The sequence below is a fragment of the Candida pseudojiufengensis genome (genome assembly GCF_024610245.1).
Source record: "Candida pseudojiufengensis strain CBS 10847 chromosome Unknown scaffold7, whole genome shotgun sequence".
Classification (NCBI taxonomy): Eukaryota; Fungi; Ascomycota; class Pichiomycetes; order Serinales; family Debaryomycetaceae; genus Lodderomyces; species Lodderomyces pseudojiufengensis.
Window position 1 is genome coordinate 331,152 of NW_026261527.1, and position 19,975 is coordinate 351,126.

The window sequence follows — 19,975 nt, forward strand, 5'->3', positions numbered from 1 at the left end:
AAGGAATTGATTAAGGTTTCGAAGGTCGAATTGTTTAATGATAATTCGTAAATATTGCGTTCTGAAATTCTCGTTCACAATTTTTAATTGGTGTAATTTGTAAACTAGACTTGATCTTCATGTAGTTATGATCCTAACATTTTCGAACCATTACAGTGGTTCCATCAATGGGCTATATTACTATGTATACGAGTATCTATATGCATATTTACAAATATTCTACTGTTGCACCGTCATAAGCTAAATCTAGTATTTTCCAATCACATTTAATACCTTCACTTTTGAAAATCTCTATTACATCTGAAGCAATATCTTCAAATCCTTCAGTAGCTAAGCATAATATAGTGGGTCCAGCTCCACTCAAACATATACCACATAATCCTGGATGCTTGGAAGGAACAACTTTTGATAATACGATATCTAATCCAGGAATTAAAATAGTTCTATAAGGTTGATGAATTTTGTCCTTCATTGATTGATATATTAATTTATGATTTGGTGGGTCTTGAGTTAAAGCTTGAGTTAAAATTGCAATTCTTTGTAAGTTGTAAATGATGTCTTTTCTTTCGTATGATTGGGGTAGTACAGATCTTGATTTGTCTGTGCTTACTTCAAAATTTGGTATGATAGTGATACATTTTATCTTTTTATTCCAATTGTATTGTAAGTATTCCCCAATCTCTGATGGTGGTGGTTTGGACACTATTTGATCTTTTGGGGTATTTGAGTCTGGTAGTATATTTGTTAAAGGTTGGTTTACTTCTTCATGATCTGCTTCTTCAAGTTCGTTCAAATATGATCCTATAAATCCTCCTAACATTGCTGCTGCTATATTATCTGGATGTCTTTCAATCATTAAACAATAATCCAACATTCTATTTTTATCGAGATTTAATTTTCCAATAACATTCCCCAAATAAACTCCACCAACAATAGCACTTGCACTTGATCCCAAACCTCTGCCTAAAGGTATAGGATTTATAACATGAATTGATGTACCTTTTGGAAATTTATTAATCCCATTACATCGTAAAACATATAGAGCAGTTTGGGTTATAAGATTTTTTTCACATTGCAAAGGAACCTTCTCGGCTAAGTCTCCCTCATATGATACTTTGGCATTATATGGATCATCAGTTGTGATATTTTCTGGATCTATTTTGACTGTTATAGTTAAATATAATTTTAAACCAATTCCCAATACATCAAAACCAGGTCCAATATTTGCAGATGATGCTGGTACTTTTATTTGAAACGACTCAACCGACATCGAAAAAAAAAACGATCGTAGTAGTTTATCTGAGACTGATATGCAGTGGGTTGGTCAGAGCGGTATTATCTTGTGTGTTTGTGAATATTTGATTATATGATTCGATTGAAAAATAAAAAAAAATTTCAAAACAATAAAATGTCTAAAATTATTTCTTTTGATACGGGAGTCACTACCATATGCTTTTACCTATACAGGAATCTTTAATTCAACCGGCCGCTAGATAAACATTTTTAATTTTGCAACCTGAGAAGGAACGTTGTATAGAGATATTTAGTAAAGTCATCTTAAAGCATCATTTTAAATTAACAATCTATACAAATTTCATTTTGATTTTCTATATTTATGTAGAATTGAATCTCAAACAATTTAAACTTTAGTGCATTATGTAAATATTTTCTAAACCTATATTTTGTAAATCGAATAAAATATTAGTACCTCTGAGGCTAGTAAAAGTCAGTCTTAACAATCTCTAATTCATCCTAATCTAGACAATAAATTTTGATTTTCAAATTTCAAATTTAAATTTTTATTTTCTAAAAATTTGATATATTCAATTGATTTTGCTAAAATTGTACCTTTATTTAATTTTCTTGCTGGTTCTAAACCTTCTAAATCTATAATTTCATTTTCATCTATATCATTCATACTTAATAATCCATCAATTTTTAAATCAGAACCATTTTCAAAATCTTCTTCTTCTTCATCCATTTCATCATCATCATCATATTCATTATTTTTATCTTGTTGTTGTGACTTCATTCTATGTTTCATATTTTTTTCTTTTAATTTTCTTATTAATAATACTCTCAATGTTGGTACTGATTCTTGTAATGCATTAAATTTATCATTTATTTTATTTCTATATCTCTGTTCAATGACATTATGAGCAGATTTAACTCTTCCACCACCTGTTTTAGTTATATGTGATTGTCCATTTAGTTTTGTTAAATCAGTTCCGCGATGTTTTTTATTAATTTTTTTTGGTGTTTCAGATTTTGCGGCAGTGGTTGTTTCATTATTCATATTTTTAATATTAAAATTTTGATTCATTGAATTTGAATTGGCTCCATAAGACATGTAATTTATTTGATTCTGATCTTGATATTGAATAGGGTACTCGTTTTTTATTGGTGATATTCTAGAAGATGAGTTTGATGAAGACATTGCATTTTGTACTGTTTCAATATTAGAAACACCTGCAATTGGAGTAGTTTTGTTCAATGAAAATGCATTTTCTAGTTGATTATTATTTGATGTTGAGTTATCATTTTTTGGTGATGGAGATGTGGATGATGCTGAAGAATATATTGGTTGATGTTGTTGGTGTAAATTTCTTAAACTTGTTTTATTTATTGGATCGTATGGACCACCTTGATGTATTTGATTTTGAAAATGTTGTTGGATTTGTTGATTTGAAGATATTGTTGATATAGATGATGGTGAATTTGCACCCATCGGCCCGTTGTTATAATTTTCATTGACTTGCAAATCTGCAGAGTCTCTTCCACCAATCATTCTGTTATGAAATTTATCAACTGATAACGGTGAAGCTAATGAGGTATTTGAAATAGCTGATAACATTGACGATGAACCTATTTGTTGATGAATGTTATGACTTGAATGATTTGATTGCATAGTATTATTTAAATTGGAGTTTATATTACTATTGTTGTCTAAGTATGAAGTATTATTATTCTCATCAATGGATGCTTGTTCAAATTTATTCTTGAACTCATCTAAGTATCCATTATTTTTTATCATATAATTTCTTGAAGTTAAATCATTTTGTATTTGATTATCTGTATCAGCTGGTAAAACTCCATTAAATTGTAATGGTTCATCTTCTTTTTCCAACTGATTATAATTTAAATTCGTGGTTTCATCCGTTGTTAAATAGTTTGCACCAGAATTATTGGTATCTATAAAATCAGTATTACTTGGTAAATCAAGGTCATTATTGAGGGTTGTTGTATTTGCTTGATTTGTAGTAAATGTATTTGTAAAACTATTTGGTAAGCCATTATTAGGGGGTGGTGTAGTTGGAGATAAAGTTAAGTCATTCTTTGAAGGATTATTAGTTGAAAATTGATCAAAAGTTGTTGAAATCTCTTTGTTAAAGTTAGCCAAATATTGCTTGTCACTGATTTGCTTATTATTTGCATGGACATCACGGTTTATTGTCCTATCTTTTGAAAGATTTCCTTTGTCAAAATAATTTAAACTATTTAATGATGAAGTTGAACGACAAATCAAACATTGTTTATCAATACTATTTTCATGCTGATTATGGGTGCAAAATCCTTCTGTACTTTGAGGTAGTTGGTAATTATTTGAATGCAATTGATGATTATTGTTTTGATATTGAGTTTTAAATTCAACTGGTTCCGATTTTATACTTAAATTTGAATTTTGTAAATTCATAAAATTGTTTGAAGAATCAACTGGTTTATAATCGTTATAAATTGAACTATTATTATTGAATTGTTGATCTTGAAAAGAAATTTGCTGCTGATTCCCATTCATGTTGACAGTTGGCATTTTATTATCGTTAACTTTGTGCGTTGCAGAATTTTTATTCATATTCTTGTCACACAAATTAGTCAAGAATGTTGTATAGTTTGTTCCATTTTCTTTTGTAGAAACCATTCGATGATAGCTATGAATTTAAACAATTGAATAAATTGAATAATTAAGACATGAAAATTTTCAACAAAAAAAATTAAATCGATAATGATATAAATATTAATATAAAAATTTAAAAAGTTTTAGTGTTTGGGGGCTTTCTTTTAAATTTTTGATAATAGAAAAAAAGAAACAAATTTCAAATTTTAAGTGAAATTTCTCATAAACATTGAGATACATGCAAGAAAGCAATTAGGTTGACAGTAAGAAGTATTTTAATTCATTTTGATTCTTTTTTTATTTATTTTATGTATCGAGATTCCTTTTTCGGTATCTAACGTATCTTTTCATCGGTTACTATGTACGAATGACGTTTTCAAAAATTTAGTTTCATTTAGTATATGTACAACAGACAATCATGTATAAACATGTAAAATGAATTTGAAAAAAAGAAATATTTTTAAATAATAAATGGATGTTTTCCTTACAAAGAAATAGAAGTTCTGTTCAATATATTTTCATAACCATCACGTAAATTTCAAACTTTAAATAATGCGTTTCTTTGCATCAAAACGTTAATTTGATCTGAAACATTTGATTTTTAAAACATTTACGCTTTTGTTCAAGTAATTCGATCTGCATAAAGGTTTGAAAAATATATGCGCTGCTCCTAATGGCACCATGGCATCAAGAAGCTGAAATAATGAGCTCTTGTCACATAAACTACTTTTGTAGACTCAAAGAGAACAGCCACGAAGTTCAAATGCATCTTTATGTGAAAGAATTTCTTTACGCAAACAAAGTCATAGAAAAAATAAATTTTCAAAATTAGCCCATTTTTTTCATTAATAAACCTCAATTCCGATTACTATCGACAGAATTAACTATTACTTTAAAGAGTACATAAGTCGGAGTTTTAAATACACTTGATCAAAACCTATTCTATAAAGAATTATCAGGTGAAAATTTGGACTTATCTTACAGAATTTTGCGCACGGAAAACCAAAATATTCTATTTTCTTGTATATTGTTCCTGAAATTGAACCCTTCGATTGCAAAAAGTCTTGAAGCTGGAGAACATAGAGATTCAAAGAAAAAAATTGTGGACTCAAGATAAATTCTTGAAGAAAGAGAACATATTAAAATTTCAATTAATTTCTTAGTTATGATGATTTATTTCTTAGTTTTACGGATTTATAATATGTTTTGATATTATTTAATGTTTGAAATTATTACACAAAAACGGTGATATTTGGTCACACAAAACCCCGATATTGCACTTACAAAATTTAAACTAAAATTTGAAACAACATCTGATTTTTTACATCTTAAAGAACAAAAGAAATATAAAAACAATTTAGTTGATACTTGGAATTCTAAAATTAAAACTTAGATTTCTTTTGACTCTTCACAAGTTTTGGGTACTTACAATGATTGATTATTGAGTCATTGGAACTTATTGGTTGTGTAGTGTTATCAAGAACCAATTCGGACTTTTCATGTATGCCACATTTATTATACATGAAATTTATTGATTATTATTAAACTCAATTTTAATGCATTATCTTACTGAGCTTTGGCAGAATTTTTTTGACAAGATTACCTAAGTAAACTAAACACTGTATCAATCATGATAATATAATTTTGTGAGAGCAAGCCCCCTAATTACAGAACATTTTACCCCTTAATGATTTTTATTTTTCAATGAACTGAAAAAAAATAAATAACGATGATCATCATCGAGTACAATATAAATCAACGACTGAAGACTCACTCAAATGTCAGATTTACATGATCTATGCAAATTTCCAGAAAGACCAATTACATCAAAATATATAGACAATCTAAAATATTACATAAAAAATGGTATTCCAGCGACATATACAGTAGAAGAAGCATATAATTTCATAAATAATATTGAACAAGAACCAACTACAACTACAACTCCATTACATTTAATATGTACACATGTTCCAAAAGATTTAAAACCTAATGAAATTGAAATAGTTACTGAAATGGTTACAACCTTATTTGAATATGGAGCAGGTTGGTGTTTTACTGATATAAATAATGATACTCCTGGTTGTATATTAATTAAGAGAAATTTAAAAAATTTACCAATATATGAAGAAATCGTCAATGCAGGAGTTAGAGCAGAATTATTATTAAGAAAAGTTAGTGAATTTGATATGGAAATTATTGAAGATACTGATGATTTAAATCATGATGAATTTGGTCAATATGAAGAAGTAAAACAAGAAGAAATACCGAATTTAGTTGAAGTAAAAGAAGTCGAGAGTGAGGAACTACCAAAAGAAGTCGAGAGTGAAGAACAATCAAACGTAGTCGCAAGTGAGGAACAATCAAAAGATGATATAGAGAAAAATGACGAATTCAAATCCAAATCAACTAAATATAATCCAATCGATGATGATGAAGAGGATGCACCATCACAAAATCAAAAATCTTACCTACATACAAAACTAGAATATTCAAATAATGCATTATTAACAAAAGATAGAAAAGATGGAGTAATGATGTCATGGGAAACAGATATAATGAAATTAGGTAGTGATACATTATTTAAAGGATCATTCGTCGAACCAGAACAAAAAGATTTCGAAATTAATATATTAAATATTGGATTTGGAATGGGAATAATTGATAAATTTATACAAGAATCATCACCTACAAATCATTATATATGTGAAGCTCATCCTGATGTAATAAAAAAAATGAAAGATGATGGATGGTATAATAAGAAAAATGTTATAATCTTGGAAGGAAGATGGCAAGATAAACTTCCGGAGCTACTTTCAAAAAATATATTTTTTAATGGAATATATTATGATACTTTTTCAGAACATTATAAAGATATGTTAGAATTATTTGATCTTGTGGTGGGATTATTAAAACCTTATGGAATATTTTCATTTTTTAATGGATTAGGAGCTGATAGAATTGTAATATATGAAGTTTATAAAAAATTATTAGAAATTGATTTGGGTAATTATGGATTAAATTGTAAATTTAAAGAATTTAAAGTACCTAAAGAATTATTTCAAAAGACAGATAAAAAGCAAAATGTAAATGGTGAAGAAGAAGATGGTTCTATTTGGGATGATGTTAAAAGAAGTTATTGGTCTTGTCCAACTTATTATCATCCAGAAGTAAAATTTATGGAATTTTAAATTTGACTCATCAATCATTAATCATTAATTGTAATTCTACGTATAAACATTATATAATATGTACCTTATGCAAAAATTTTAAGAACTTGTTATAGATTTTTCTTTTTCAATATTACAACCTAAACCAATAAAAGCTTCATCTAAAGCTCTTTCAAAAATATTATTCAATCTCCAACCACTACCTAAATATTCTTTATTTTTAGCTAATTCAAATAAATACGGATCTTGATAACTATCTTTGGAATTATTTTCAATATTCATTATTTCATTTATGGTGGTTGGTATTTTCAAAATTTTAAAATTTTTATTTAAATCTCTATCTCCTTGAAATGGAGTGAAAGGGATATTCAGTTCTTGATCATCTAAAATTTGTTTGGTAGTTGGATTAATATTATTAAATTTCATATCTAATTGATTATTAATTTGTTGTAATTGTTTTTTTCTTTGTAAATTTCTTTTATATAATTGAGATTGTTGTTGTTTTATTAAAATTTCACTATTCATTTCACTATTTGCCATTTTATCTAATAAATCTTGTTGTTGATTACGATTAAATTCTAAATCTTCCATATCCATTTTTTTTTGAATTTTTAATTTTTCTTGTTTTAATCTTTCCATTGAATCTTGATATTTATTTATATCTGATGTCTTTTGAGATTCTCTCATATTTTTTTCTAATATTTCTATTTTATGATCTTGTTCATATTGGTTCAAATCTTTCGTTACTTGGTCCACATTTATACCATTATTTAAATTAAATACAATTTCTTCTATATTTTCAATATATTTATTATATTCTTTTAAATTTGGGAAATCTTCTTCAGTCTTGTTATATATTGAACCAACTTTTCTTCTTAAATCAATTTCTCTTTCTATTTTCAAATCTTCAAATATCTGTTGCTTAAATTTGTTTTTTCTTAAAATCTTACCACATTTTGGATAAGGACATGGTGCAGGACCTAATGAAAAAATTCTATCAACACATGATTCACAAATTTTATGATAACATTCTGGATTTATTAGAAATTTCATATTGGGAGATAAATATTTATCTGTTTTACAAATAGGACACATATCCTTTAATTGATCATCTAAATTATTGTTAATATAGGTTTTAATAAGATTACTGGATGTTACAAAACGGTAACTGCTAATGGGATAATGAGTTGGCATACCTTCTGATAGCTGTAGCATCTTTGTATTTATTTGATTATTGAATTATAAGTTTAGTTATAATGAGAAAAGGTTAAGTTGTTGGTGGTAGTGAAAATAATGAACTTAATACTGATTACAAATATTAGTTAGATTTTAAATTGCATATAAAGTCTGAAAAAGGTTGATACCTGATAATGGACAAATTGGTAGCATCTAAATACTGATCAGTTCAACAAGAGTATTTAAGTGAAGGGTCAAGATCTCATGTAGAGTACAGTAATAGCCCAAGACTTGAACAACGATACATGGTAGTTCTATATGGCTTCAGATATGTCTCAGCTGCAACTGCTCAATGGTGAGGGAAACATACCAACTGTTGAATAATGGAATCATTAACAAACAAAACATCATACCATGAATAGGTTTGCTTAAATTAACTGTTAAAACAATTAAGACGAAACAATTTAACACATTTTATTTACTAAAATCTTAGATTGATTTATCTCAATTGCTTTAACAGTTACTTCAAGCACAATGATTTTATTTATACATTCCCTTGAAGTGATTTCTTCCTTGACAAGGGCAACGATAACGTGATAACAAATACCGATGTTCTATTTACCCCAATTTAGATTATCTCTAGTGATAGGTTAAGAAACTTGTAGTTGTATTAATGTTGATGATGATATGATAATAACAATATTCTTCCTATAAATTATTATTATAATTATCAAAAAGACATAAGTCGTGTACTACTCAACATTCTAATTTGTAATAATTTGTGTAATAGTGAGTTTGGTTAAACAGATATTGAATGAACCAACATCCCTTGAAATTCTGATGTTAGATTGTATAGTAGCTTGGAACTTAACTGATACAGGAAGTTCTATATTCATTCTCCAAATACCAACTTTGTTGTACTATCTCCTATAGTAGTATGTTGATTAATAATTTATTAATAAAACAAATTTGTTTTAGACGTGAATTTTTCTAAATTCTTTTTTTTCATTTCAATACAATTCTAAAACTAAAGTACAATATTATTTATTATTATCATCATCATTACTTTACAACCAACGATAAAACATATTGCAACGGACTCAATTAACCCTAATATTACAACCTAATTACAGTGTAACTGAAGACGACTCATTTAATTTAACTTGCGAGGTTTGAAGAAGGAGAGAATTAAGCAGAGAATCGCACCACTTTTTCCAAGTCTTAACCATATCAACCACATCTTATCATAAAGTGTCACTAAAGCATTAAAATAGCAGACTATCAACATCTCAAGTCATAACACATTTTAAAACTATGGTCGAAAGTCATCCTCCTCAACCATTTCGTTCATTTTCTACAAATTCTTCAATATCATTAAATTCATCATCAAATAATAACAACAACAATAACAACAACACTAACAATGGATCAACACAATCAATATCAAGAATTAATTCATCAGGACCATTAAATTTAAATAATTTTAATAAACAAAGTTCACCCAAAGATCATTTATTTTTTAAATGTGAATATTTAAAAAAAAAATTAAATAAAATTGATGGAATGTTACCATTTATGAAATTAGCTTATTTAAATGCTGAAAAATTATGTGAACAACAATCTTTATATTTATCACAAGAAAAATTTAATTTATCAATGAATAGATTATCAATAACTTCAGATAATTCTCAGAGTAGTGGTGGTAATGGGTTGCATCAAACAAATACAAATTCAAGTAGTGGTAATACAACTTTTAATTCAAATAGTACAAACAATAGTGAATCATTATTAACTTATACTGCAGGAGTATTACCTTCAAATATAAATGTTGATCCTGCAACTCAATTATGGAAATTATTTCAACAAGGTGCACCATTATGTTTAATATTTAATTATATTTCACCAGATCATAAAATTTCAGTTGTAAGTTCAGATGATTTAAGAATTTGTAAAAAATCAGTATATGATTTTATAATTGCAATGAAATTAAATTTAAAAATTGAAGATGATGAATTATTTACAATATCAAATGTTTATTCAGATAATACAAATGATTTAATTAAAATAGTTGATGTTATAACAAAAATTTTAAATACGCATTCATTATCAAGAAAAAATAGTGTTTCAGATTTAACAACTAACGTAAATCAAGAAGAAGAAATTAATCTAGACGTTACAATCACCGATGAAAGATCAAAAGTATTTCGAGAAATTATTGAAACTGAAAGAAAATATGTTCAAGATTTAGAATTATTAATAAAATATAGAAATGAATTAATTGAAGCAGAATTATTATCTTCAGAACAAATTCATACATTATTTCCAAATTTAAATGAAATTGTAGATTTTCAAAGAAAATTTTTAAATGGTTTAGAATGTAATATTAATGTACCTATCAAAAATCAAAGAATTGGTTCTGTATTCATACATGCAAGTTTAGGTCCCTTCAAGGCTTATGAACCATGGACAATAGGACAATTAACAGCAATAGATTTAATAAATAAAGAAATTATAAATTTAAAAAAATCATCAATATTAATAGATCCTGGATTTGAATTACAATCATATATATTAAAACCAATTCAAAGATTATGTAAATATCCACTTTTATTAACTGAATTAATTAAAACTTCACCAGAATCATCAACAACAAACAAACAAGATAATAATGAAACAAGTTCATTTAAAGAATTAATTATGGCAAGATCAGCAATGAAAGAAGTTGCAAATCAAGTAAATGAAGCACAAAGAAGAGCAGAAAATGTAGAATATTTAAATAAATTAATGGAAAGAGTAAATAATTGGAGAGGTTTTAATTTAAGAGATCAAGGAGAATTATTATACCATGGAATTGTTGGAGTAAAAGATTCAGATACTGAAAAAGAATATGTTGCATATTTATTTGAAAAAATTATTTTCTTTTTTGTTGATTTAGATAAATTAAATAGTGAAAAAGAAAATGCAAAATCTGAAAAAAGGAAATTTGGTTCAAGAAAAAAATCAAATGCTAATATTACTCAATCTACTTCAAATTTATTAGAATCAATAAATGGTAAAAATGATAAAAGTCCTCTTGAGTTAAAAGGAAGAGTATATATACAAGAAATTTATAATATTAGTGCAAGTGCCAGTACTTCTTCTTCTTCATCATCATCATCAATGTTAAATCAAGGATATACACTAATAATAAGTTGGTCAGGTAAAAAAGAAAGTGGATCATTCACATTAAAATATAGAACAGAAGAAATGAGAAATCAATGGGAAACATGTTTAAGAAATTTAAAAACTAATGAAATGAATAATCATATAAATAAAAAATTAAGAGATTCTCAATCTTCAACAAATACTAATGATTCTTCTATATATGATTATATTGGAAATGTATCTGACTCATTGAATACTTTTCAACAACAACAACAACAGCCACCAACAAACAATAACGAACAAAGATCATCAAATGGAAGTAGGCACCATTCATCATCTTCAACATTTAGTATGATGAGAAATAATTCAAGACTGAAATCAGCAGGATCAATTGGAGGAATAGATACATCAACATCAAGATTATCATCATCTTCAACAACATCAACAACACCATTATCTTCATCATTATCACAACAATCACAACCACCACAGAAGCTACCATTTTTCGAAATTTCAATAAAATTAATTTATAATAATTATAATTTACAACAAGATCTTTTAGTAAATTCATATATTACATTTAATGAACTATACCTTAAGATAAATAAAATTATAAACACGTCACTAAGTGAAGAAAATTCAATAATTATTAATAAACTACGATATAAAGATGAAGATGGAGATTTTGTTGTTTTAGATTCTCAAGATGATTGGAGTTTAGCTTTAGATGAATTAAATGATGATAAAAATTTAAGTATATTTGTTATTTAAATATTATTTTTTAGTTTTAGACTTAAATGAATGATTTTTCAATAGATATTGAGAGTTTGATTATTCATAAAGATGTTTTTTTGAATATTTCTTCTATAAAGTCTTTGTCAAATACGACAATCAGTACTCTCTTTATCGATATAACATGCAATACGTATTTTTTGAGCTGAAAATCACTTTTGAGAAACGGACTGATAAATCAGATAGACTAAATATGGGCCATTATGATTTTCATAGTAAATTTTTTTTTTTTTTTTTTTTTTCGACATACATTCAAATAATTAATATATACACTAGATCTATATAATTACAATTGTATGTAGGATTCCTAAGCATATGGAATCGATAAGCCAGTGGAAAATTAAACTTAATGTTCAGTGTTTTGAAAATAACACTATGTCAAGACTCATGAGATAATTCATACTACTTGAATAAAACCACTTTTGTTTGTTGTATTACTAATTTATTCTTTGCTATTCTTTCTTCTTATTACCTTCTTCTTTGCTATATATACCACTTAATGATCTTCAGGATCTTCATTTTGATTAATCGACTCCAAACCAGAAATCTGCCGTCGTCGTCGCACCTTACTCATCACCTGTGTAATGTATTTATTGATCCTGAAATAATCTTGTCTTTTTAATTTGTCATTGCATATTATACTTGTAAGTGCTCTTGGTTGAATCCCCATAGTATCCCACATTGTAAGAAATGCATCACATGAGAAAAGATGATGTAAACAATTGTCAGCATTTTCTTGTGCACAAAAATTACAGGGATTATGTGATCCATAGCTGTAGTATGGTTCTTGATGAAGGAATCCTAATAGAAACAAATGAAATTGTTGCAATATTCCTAAGGGTGAACTTTGGAAGCTGTATAAGGTAGTCCAAAATTTTTTCCATGTTTGCTCATCGTAGTCTAATCCTTCATTGGAAATCCAATTGGGAATAATCGGCTTAGTAGTTGCTGTTTTCCGTGATATATGATGGAAAGTTTCACTATTGATTTCTTTGTCCTTCATGTCCCATAAGTTTTCTAACTCTTTTTCTCTTGACTTACAGATGTAGTCATACATCTCATTTCTATCTACCTCTATTAAAAAATTCCGTGCTAATGGTGTTGGTTTATTTTTAATTATTTTAAACCACGCATCTAGCCATGAATTTTCTGCTGTTGTTAATTCTTTCTTAACTTGATTTAAAAAATTATTAAAACTTAAGCCTCTCATTCCAGATTCTCTTTGTAAAAATTTAAACCATGGTAAAATGTGATTTTGTCTTCCTACCTGTAAACTTGAAGGATCCAAGAATTGCACCTAGTAAAATATAGTGTCTCGAAAAAGTAACTCCTGACAAACAATAGTTTCCTGACATTGTCGTTTGGTAGTTCAATAACGCGTTAAATTTAAAATCTTCTCGTTTAAATTGTAGAAGAATAAATTTATACGAAACGATATAAACACACAAACTCTAACATAATATTTTTTCAAGTCTATTTACATATACAAAATAATACCATCAAAAAAAAAAGTTGATTACTTGAATCATACGACTAATTGCTTCACTTTCCTTCGTTTAAAACTTATATTATATATAGCATTCTTATCTACAAAAAAGGTTGACATCGTTTTCACATAAATCTTAGTCAGATATCGGATCTCATTCTTTTTCATCATCACCACATAATATAATAATAAGAAAGATATCAAAAAATGGCATTAATAGATATCACATTAAATGCATATAATTTCTTTATGACATTATCAACTTTTCAACAAATTTCATTGTGTATATTTATACCATTCATTTATAATATTATATGGCAAATATTATATTCTTTTAGAAAAGATAGAGTTCCATTAGTATTTTATTGGATACCATGGTTTGGTTCAGCAATTTCATATGGTCAAAAACCTTATGAATTTTTTGAAGAATGTAGACAAAAATATGGTGATGTTTTTGCATTTATGTTATTAGGTAAAATAATGACTGTTTATTTGGGTCCAAAAGGTCATGAATTTGTATTTAATGCAAAATTAAGTGAAGTTAGTGCAGAAGATGCTTATCAACATTTAACTACTCCTGTATTTGGAAAAGGAGTTATATATGATTGTCCAAATTCAAGATTAATGGAACAAAAAAAATTTGCAAAATTTGCTTTAACTACTGATTCATTTAGAAGATATGTTCCATTAATTAGAAATGAAGTTTTAAATTATTTTGAAAATTCAGATTCTTTTAATTTAACAAAACAAGAAACAGGTATTGTAAATGTTATGAAAACACAACCTGAAATTACAATTTTTACAGCTTCAAGATCTTTATTAGGTGAAGCAATGAGAAAAAGATTTGATGCAACTTTTGCTCAATTATATTCAGATTTAGATAAGGGATTTACACCAGTAAATTTTGTTTTCCCAAATTTACCATTACCTCATTATTGGAAAAGAGATGCTGCTCAACAAAAAATTTCTCAAACTTATATGAAAGAAATAACAAAAAGAAGAACCACGGGAGATATTGATGAAAATAGAGATTTAATAGATTCATTATTAGTACATTCAACTTATAAAGATGGTATAAGTATGACTGATCAAGAAATTGCAAATTTATTAATTGGTGTATTAATGGGTGGTCAACATACTTCAGCTTCAACTTCTGCATGGTTTTTATTACATTTAGGAGAAAATGAAAATTTACAAAATGAATTATATGAAGAAATTTCAAAAACTATTGAATCAAAAGGTAAAGGTGGAAATTTAAATGATTTAACTTATGAAGATTTACAAAAAATGCCACTTGTAAATAATACAATAAAAGAAACTTTAAGAATGCATATGCCATTACATTCAATTTTTAGAAAAGTTTTATCTCCATTAATTGTACCAAATAGCACGTATGTTGTCCCCAAGGGTCATTATGTTTTAGTATCACCAGGTTTTGCTCATACAGATGAAAGATATTATCCAAATGCTTCAAAATTTGATCCTCATAGATGGGATGAACCATCAACAACAAATAAAGATTCAGATGAAATAGATTATGGATTTGGGAAAGTAAGCAAAGGTGTATCATCTCCATATTTACCATTTGGTGGTGGTAGACATAGATGTATTGGTGAACAATTTGCTTATGTTCAATTAGGTACTATATTATCAACATTTATTTATAATTTAAAATGGAAATTAAAAAATAATCATATACCTAAAGTTGATTATAATTCAATGGTTACATTACCTGAAGAACCTGCAGATATTATTTGGGAAAAAAGAGAAACTTGTTCAATATAATGATAATTCTAAATTAAACTCATTTAACTATTCTTTCTTGCATATATATAGTTTAATAGTCAATCGTTACTTCTCTAATTTTTTAAATTCAATATATATTATTTATAGACGTTGATCAGTTTAGTCGTAACAATTTTTTTTCCTTTAATTTTTGCCTGAAATGTTAAATAACCAGATCAATTATTATATCGATGCTAAAAACTACGTTGGTTTTCCTTTATTATATATTCAATTCATAATACTAAACGCACTGATCTTCAGATTTTAGTAAGGGATGGTAATACGTTTTTGAACCTTAGAAAAACATCAACAAAGAACCTTGGATTAATTTCACCAAGTCAAAAATCCAACCATGGACAATAATAGATATATCCAACATTTGCACAAATCCAGAATATGACTAATGTGTCAATATCTATGATGAACTTTTTTTCCTAAATGTGTTCTGTGTATTGATGGTATATTATTAATCATGGTTGGATTAACCTTTCAAGAGACTCCTTGGTGATACTAAAAAACGCTTTTAAGTGACATTTTCCTTCGGCTTCAAAACATTTCACAATCCATTACTTTCTGAATATCAATGCTCCCGTTGTGGTAATACATAAAAAAATTACCTCAAGGAGTTAGTCTAATTTGATACCAATTACCGCGATCAGGTTTCAGGTGATGATAATCTTTGCTTCTTGCTTTGCTTCTCGCTTTGCACTTTTAAGTACAATAACCTAAAATCATCTTGTTAATTAAGAGCATTTAAATTTATCTGACCAATGCAATATAACACCTTAATCGAACACGTAACTTCCCATTTTAGTTAATGAATTGAATTGATTTGGTGAAATTAGCGGCTGAATGATTTTACACAAAATGAATATTCTTACTCATAACAACACCAGAAGACAATACTCTAAACCAGTTGTTTCTTCGAGTGGATGAATGTGTCGTAGAGCTTTCAAACTTAACCCTTGACTTGTTTAACTATTGCTGTATCTTTTAGTTCAGATGTGTTAGTCAAAGTTTTCATAATAACTTGAAGTTTGATGAATAATTTATGCACTGTGATTTGCTAATTATGAACATAGTACTTACTGCATATAAATGCATTGATCTAATCTTCACGTGAGTCAAATCTTATAATAATTTTTCACTTTAAAAGATACACATTTGATACACCAATAATCATAAAGACTCATTATTGTAACTTCATACGGAAGAATTTAATTTGTATTTTAGTTAGTTGAGATTTGAAAAAGACCTTTGACACAGTTTTGTAGGTCCTTAAAGTATTGATTTCATAATTACGACATACAAACCATATACAATGTTCATAAAATTAATACGACCAAGCATATTTACTTCCTCAATTCGAGCGTTGTCTCATAAGAATCTAAATTTGACTTATAATACCATCAAGAACTCGCCAATACTATCGAACTCACCAATAAATATACACAAATATTCATGCAAATATTATTCGACAAATTCAAATTTAACTGAAGAACAATTAGAAATTTTAAATCAAGAAAGACCAAAAGATAACGTTGATGTATGTATAGTTGGGGCAGGACCAGCTGGATTAGCAACAGCAATTAAATTAAAACAACTAGATAATGAAAATGGTAATGGAGATAAAAGAATTATAGTATTAGAAAAAGCAGCAGATTTTGGAAGTCATATTGTAAGTGGAGCAGTAATTGAACCTCAAGCATTTAAAGAATTATTCCCTGATGATGAAAGAGATATTCCATTACCTGAAGATTTAGTTACAAAAGTTACTGAAGATCATATGAAATATTTAACTGAAAATTCATCTTTTTCATTACCTGAACCACCTCAATTGGTAAATGCTGGGAAAAATTATATAACGAGTTTAAATACAGTTGTTAAATATTTAAGTGAACAAGCAGAAGAATTAGGTGTTGAATTATATCCCGGAATATCGGTAAGTGAAGTAATATATAATGATCCAAAAACAAAAGATATTGTAATAGGTGTGGCAACTCAAGATATGGGAATTGATAAAAATGGAGCACCGAAAGATTCATTTGAAAAAGGAATGGAATTTAATGCAAGAATAACAGTATTTGCAGAAGGTTGTCATGGATCATTAAGTAAACAAATTATAAATAATTTTAAATTAAGAGAAAATTCAAATCCACAAACTTATGGATTAGGTATAAAAGAAATTTGGGAAGTTCCAACTGAAAATTTTAAAAAAGGATATGTTGGACATAGTTTAGGATATCCTTTAACTAAAGATTCATCTGCTTATGGAGGAGGATTTATTTATCATTTTGGTGATGGATTAATTTCAATTGGTTTAGTAATTGGTTTAGATTATAAAAATCCATATATTTCACCTTATCAAGAATTTCAAAAAATGAAAAAACATCCTTATTATTCACAATTTTTAAAAAATGGTAAATGTATTTCATATGCAGCAAGAGCTTTAAATGAAGGAGGTTATCAAAGTATTCCTAAGTTGTATTTCCCCGGTGGTATATTAGTTGGTTGTAGTGCTGGGTTTTTAAATGTTCCTAAAATTAAAGGAACTCATACTGCTATTAAATCTGGTATTATAGCAGCTGAAACTATATTTGAAAAAATTAAAGATTCTGAAGAAATAGAAGATGAAGAAGAATTTTTATCTGAGATTATTGAAAAACCATTAACATTATCAGAATATGAAGAAAATTTCAAAAGTTCATGGGCTTACAAAGAGTTATATGAAGTTAGAAATGTAAGACCAAGTTTCAATACTCCATTAGGAACAATTGGAGGTTTAGCTCATTCAGGAATAACAACCATGATAACAAAAGGTAAAGAACCATGGACATTACAATTTGATCATACTGACTCACAAGCTACAGAACAAGCATCAAAATTTAAACCTATAGATTATCCAAAACCAGATAATGAAATTACATTTGATATTTTAACATCAGTTTCAAGAACAGGAACATATCATGATGAAGATGAACCATGTCATTTAAAAGTCCCAAATCAAGATTTACAAAAACATTCAGAATTAAATTGGGAAAAATATAAAGGTATTGAACAAAGATTTTGTCCAGCTGGAGTTTATGAATATATTGAAGATTCTTCAAATCCTGTAGGAGTTAAATTTCAAATTAATTCACAAAATTGTATTCATTGTAAAACTTGTGATATAAAAGTTCCTTCACAAGATATTAATTGGACTGTACCTGAAGGTGGTGATGGTCCAAAATATTATATGAGTTAGTTGTTTATTCTGTATATATAAGCTAACGAATTAATTTAATTTATTTATTGAATAATGAAATATACATGTAGAGAAATGAAAATTAGTTTATGGTCTTGTTATTTGCAAGTCGATCTAAATGAGTTTGCGTTAGTAATGCAGTTTGTTAGAATAGACATGTAATGTGATACATACTGACAAATACCCAGTTTTTCTCGGTGATATTACAACTAAGTCTATACCTTGGCTCGCGAGGTCTTTATTAGTATTTATGATATATTTTTCCAAACTCATAACTAATCTCTTAGAATGAGTATAAATTTTAAATAAATTCAAAAACTCAATGAATAATCCACCTGTGAATATATTTAATAAGTTTTCAATCAAATTATAAATATTAAATGGATTGTATGCATTATATAATGATTGATTAATATGATTTATAATATTATGTAATAAAACTTCATCAATTTGTAAACCAATAACTTTTGAAGTTGTTCCAAATTTATTGTCATCATATATCCCAATTATTTCTTCTTGTTGTATCAGTTCATTATCATTTTCAATTTTTATTGCACCTTCTTCTTCTCCAGGATATGATAAAGAAAATTGAGGAATTAAATCAGAATAAGGTGTACTATGATAAATCCTTGGGATTCTAATTATTCTTGTATTCTTTGAATTGTCAGCGTTGTTATCAATCACGTGGTTGTTGGGGAAATGATTGATAACTAATGATGGTTGATTATTCTCTGGATCTTGAGATGTTAAATATTCATGATAATTAAAGAAAACTAGAGGAGTTTGTCGTGATTTTTCATCATTTGCATCTATACCATCTTCCTGATTTGACGATGATTGGTACTTGTTTGTTATATGATTATACGATTGATCATTACTCATGTAAAGTGAAGAACTAGCTAATGAGTATATGTGATCTGATTATGTATTGTGATATTTGGCAGTAGTGTATATAAAAATAGATCAAATCTTAATAGGAAGATGAAGAATAATTTTTTATAATCAACTTTTTTTATTTCACATAACATTTCTTCTTTCTCAATTTACAACTACAACAACGTCAATTTTTCAGTTCTTCATTAGTCAGTCATGTTTTCAACTACTTACTTCTAAGGTATGATAAAATTAATCACATTTTCCCACTAATCAATCATATAAAGCTTACTTTACAATGATGATACTGAGTCGTTAGACTCCATTGCATAAACCCAGCTCAATTGATATTTTGTTTATGATAAGAATTGTTATTTTATTAATTATATCTGATATTCATTTCATAAGTG

The 19,975-nt window shown here is 27.3% G+C and overlaps 9 protein-coding genes across 9 annotated transcripts; 4 read left to right on the forward strand and 5 right to left on the reverse strand. All coding sequences in view use genetic code 12, as the record gives it.

Moving 5' to 3' along the window:
• Positions 1–208: 208 nt before the first annotated feature.
• On the reverse strand, positions 209–1,270 carry THR1 (homoserine kinase; the record flags this gene model as incomplete). Its single annotated transcript, XM_051756774.1, has 1 exon — positions 209–1,270. The coding sequence occupies one exon, from the start codon at positions 1,268–1,270 to the stop codon at positions 209–211; it is 1,062 nt and encodes a 353-aa protein (XP_051615113.1).
• Positions 1,271–1,747: 477 nt separating this feature from the next.
• Positions 1,748–3,919, reverse strand: HMS1 (Hms1p; the record flags this gene model as incomplete). Its single annotated transcript, XM_051756775.1, has 1 exon — positions 1,748–3,919. One exon carries the CDS (start codon positions 3,917–3,919, stop codon positions 1,748–1,750), a length of 2,172 nt encoding a protein of 723 aa, XP_051615114.1.
• A 1,754-nt stretch (positions 3,920–5,673) lies between these two features.
• RMT2 (protein-arginine N5-methyltransferase) lies at positions 5,674–7,086 on the forward strand (the record flags this gene model as incomplete). Its single annotated transcript, XM_051756777.1, has 1 exon — positions 5,674–7,086. One exon carries the CDS (start codon positions 5,674–5,676, stop codon positions 7,084–7,086), a length of 1,413 nt encoding a protein of 470 aa, XP_051615115.1.
• Positions 7,087–7,164: 78 nt separating this feature from the next.
• Positions 7,165–8,280, reverse strand: TFB3 (TFIIH/NER complex subunit; the record flags this gene model as incomplete). Its single annotated transcript, XM_051756778.1, has 1 exon — positions 7,165–8,280. The coding sequence occupies one exon, from the start codon at positions 8,278–8,280 to the stop codon at positions 7,165–7,167; it is 1,116 nt and encodes a 371-aa protein (XP_051615116.1).
• A 1,275-nt stretch (positions 8,281–9,555) lies between these two features.
• CDC24 (Rho family guanine nucleotide exchange factor) lies at positions 9,556–12,156 on the forward strand (the record flags this gene model as incomplete). Its single annotated transcript, XM_051756779.1, has 1 exon — positions 9,556–12,156. One exon carries the CDS (start codon positions 9,556–9,558, stop codon positions 12,154–12,156), a length of 2,601 nt encoding a protein of 866 aa, XP_051615117.1.
• Positions 12,157–12,673: 517 nt separating this feature from the next.
• KGF55_002130 (uncharacterized protein) lies at positions 12,674–13,387 on the reverse strand (the record flags this gene model as incomplete). The annotated part of the gene is made up of 1 exon (XM_051756780.1): positions 12,674–13,387. One exon carries the CDS (start codon positions 13,385–13,387, stop codon positions 12,674–12,676), a length of 714 nt encoding a protein of 237 aa, XP_051615118.1.
• Positions 13,388–13,870: 483 nt separating this feature from the next.
• ERG11 (sterol 14-demethylase) lies at positions 13,871–15,448 on the forward strand (the record flags this gene model as incomplete). The annotated part of the gene is made up of 1 exon (XM_051756781.1): positions 13,871–15,448. One exon carries the CDS (start codon positions 13,871–13,873, stop codon positions 15,446–15,448), a length of 1,578 nt encoding a protein of 525 aa, XP_051615119.1.
• A 1,321-nt stretch (positions 15,449–16,769) lies between these two features.
• On the forward strand, positions 16,770–18,692 carry KGF55_002132 (putative electron-transferring-flavoprotein dehydrogenase; the record flags this gene model as incomplete). Its single annotated transcript, XM_051756782.1, has 1 exon — positions 16,770–18,692. The coding sequence occupies one exon, from the start codon at positions 16,770–16,772 to the stop codon at positions 18,690–18,692; it is 1,923 nt and encodes a 640-aa protein (XP_051615120.1).
• An 87-nt stretch (positions 18,693–18,779) lies between these two features.
• KGF55_002133 (uncharacterized protein) lies at positions 18,780–19,574 on the reverse strand (the record flags this gene model as incomplete). The annotated part of the gene is made up of 2 exons (XM_051756783.1): positions 18,780–18,806; positions 18,867–19,574. The coding sequence occupies 2 exons, from the start codon at positions 19,572–19,574 to the stop codon at positions 18,780–18,782; spliced, it is 735 nt and encodes a 244-aa protein (XP_051615121.1).
• Between the last annotated feature and the right edge of the window lie 401 nt (positions 19,575–19,975).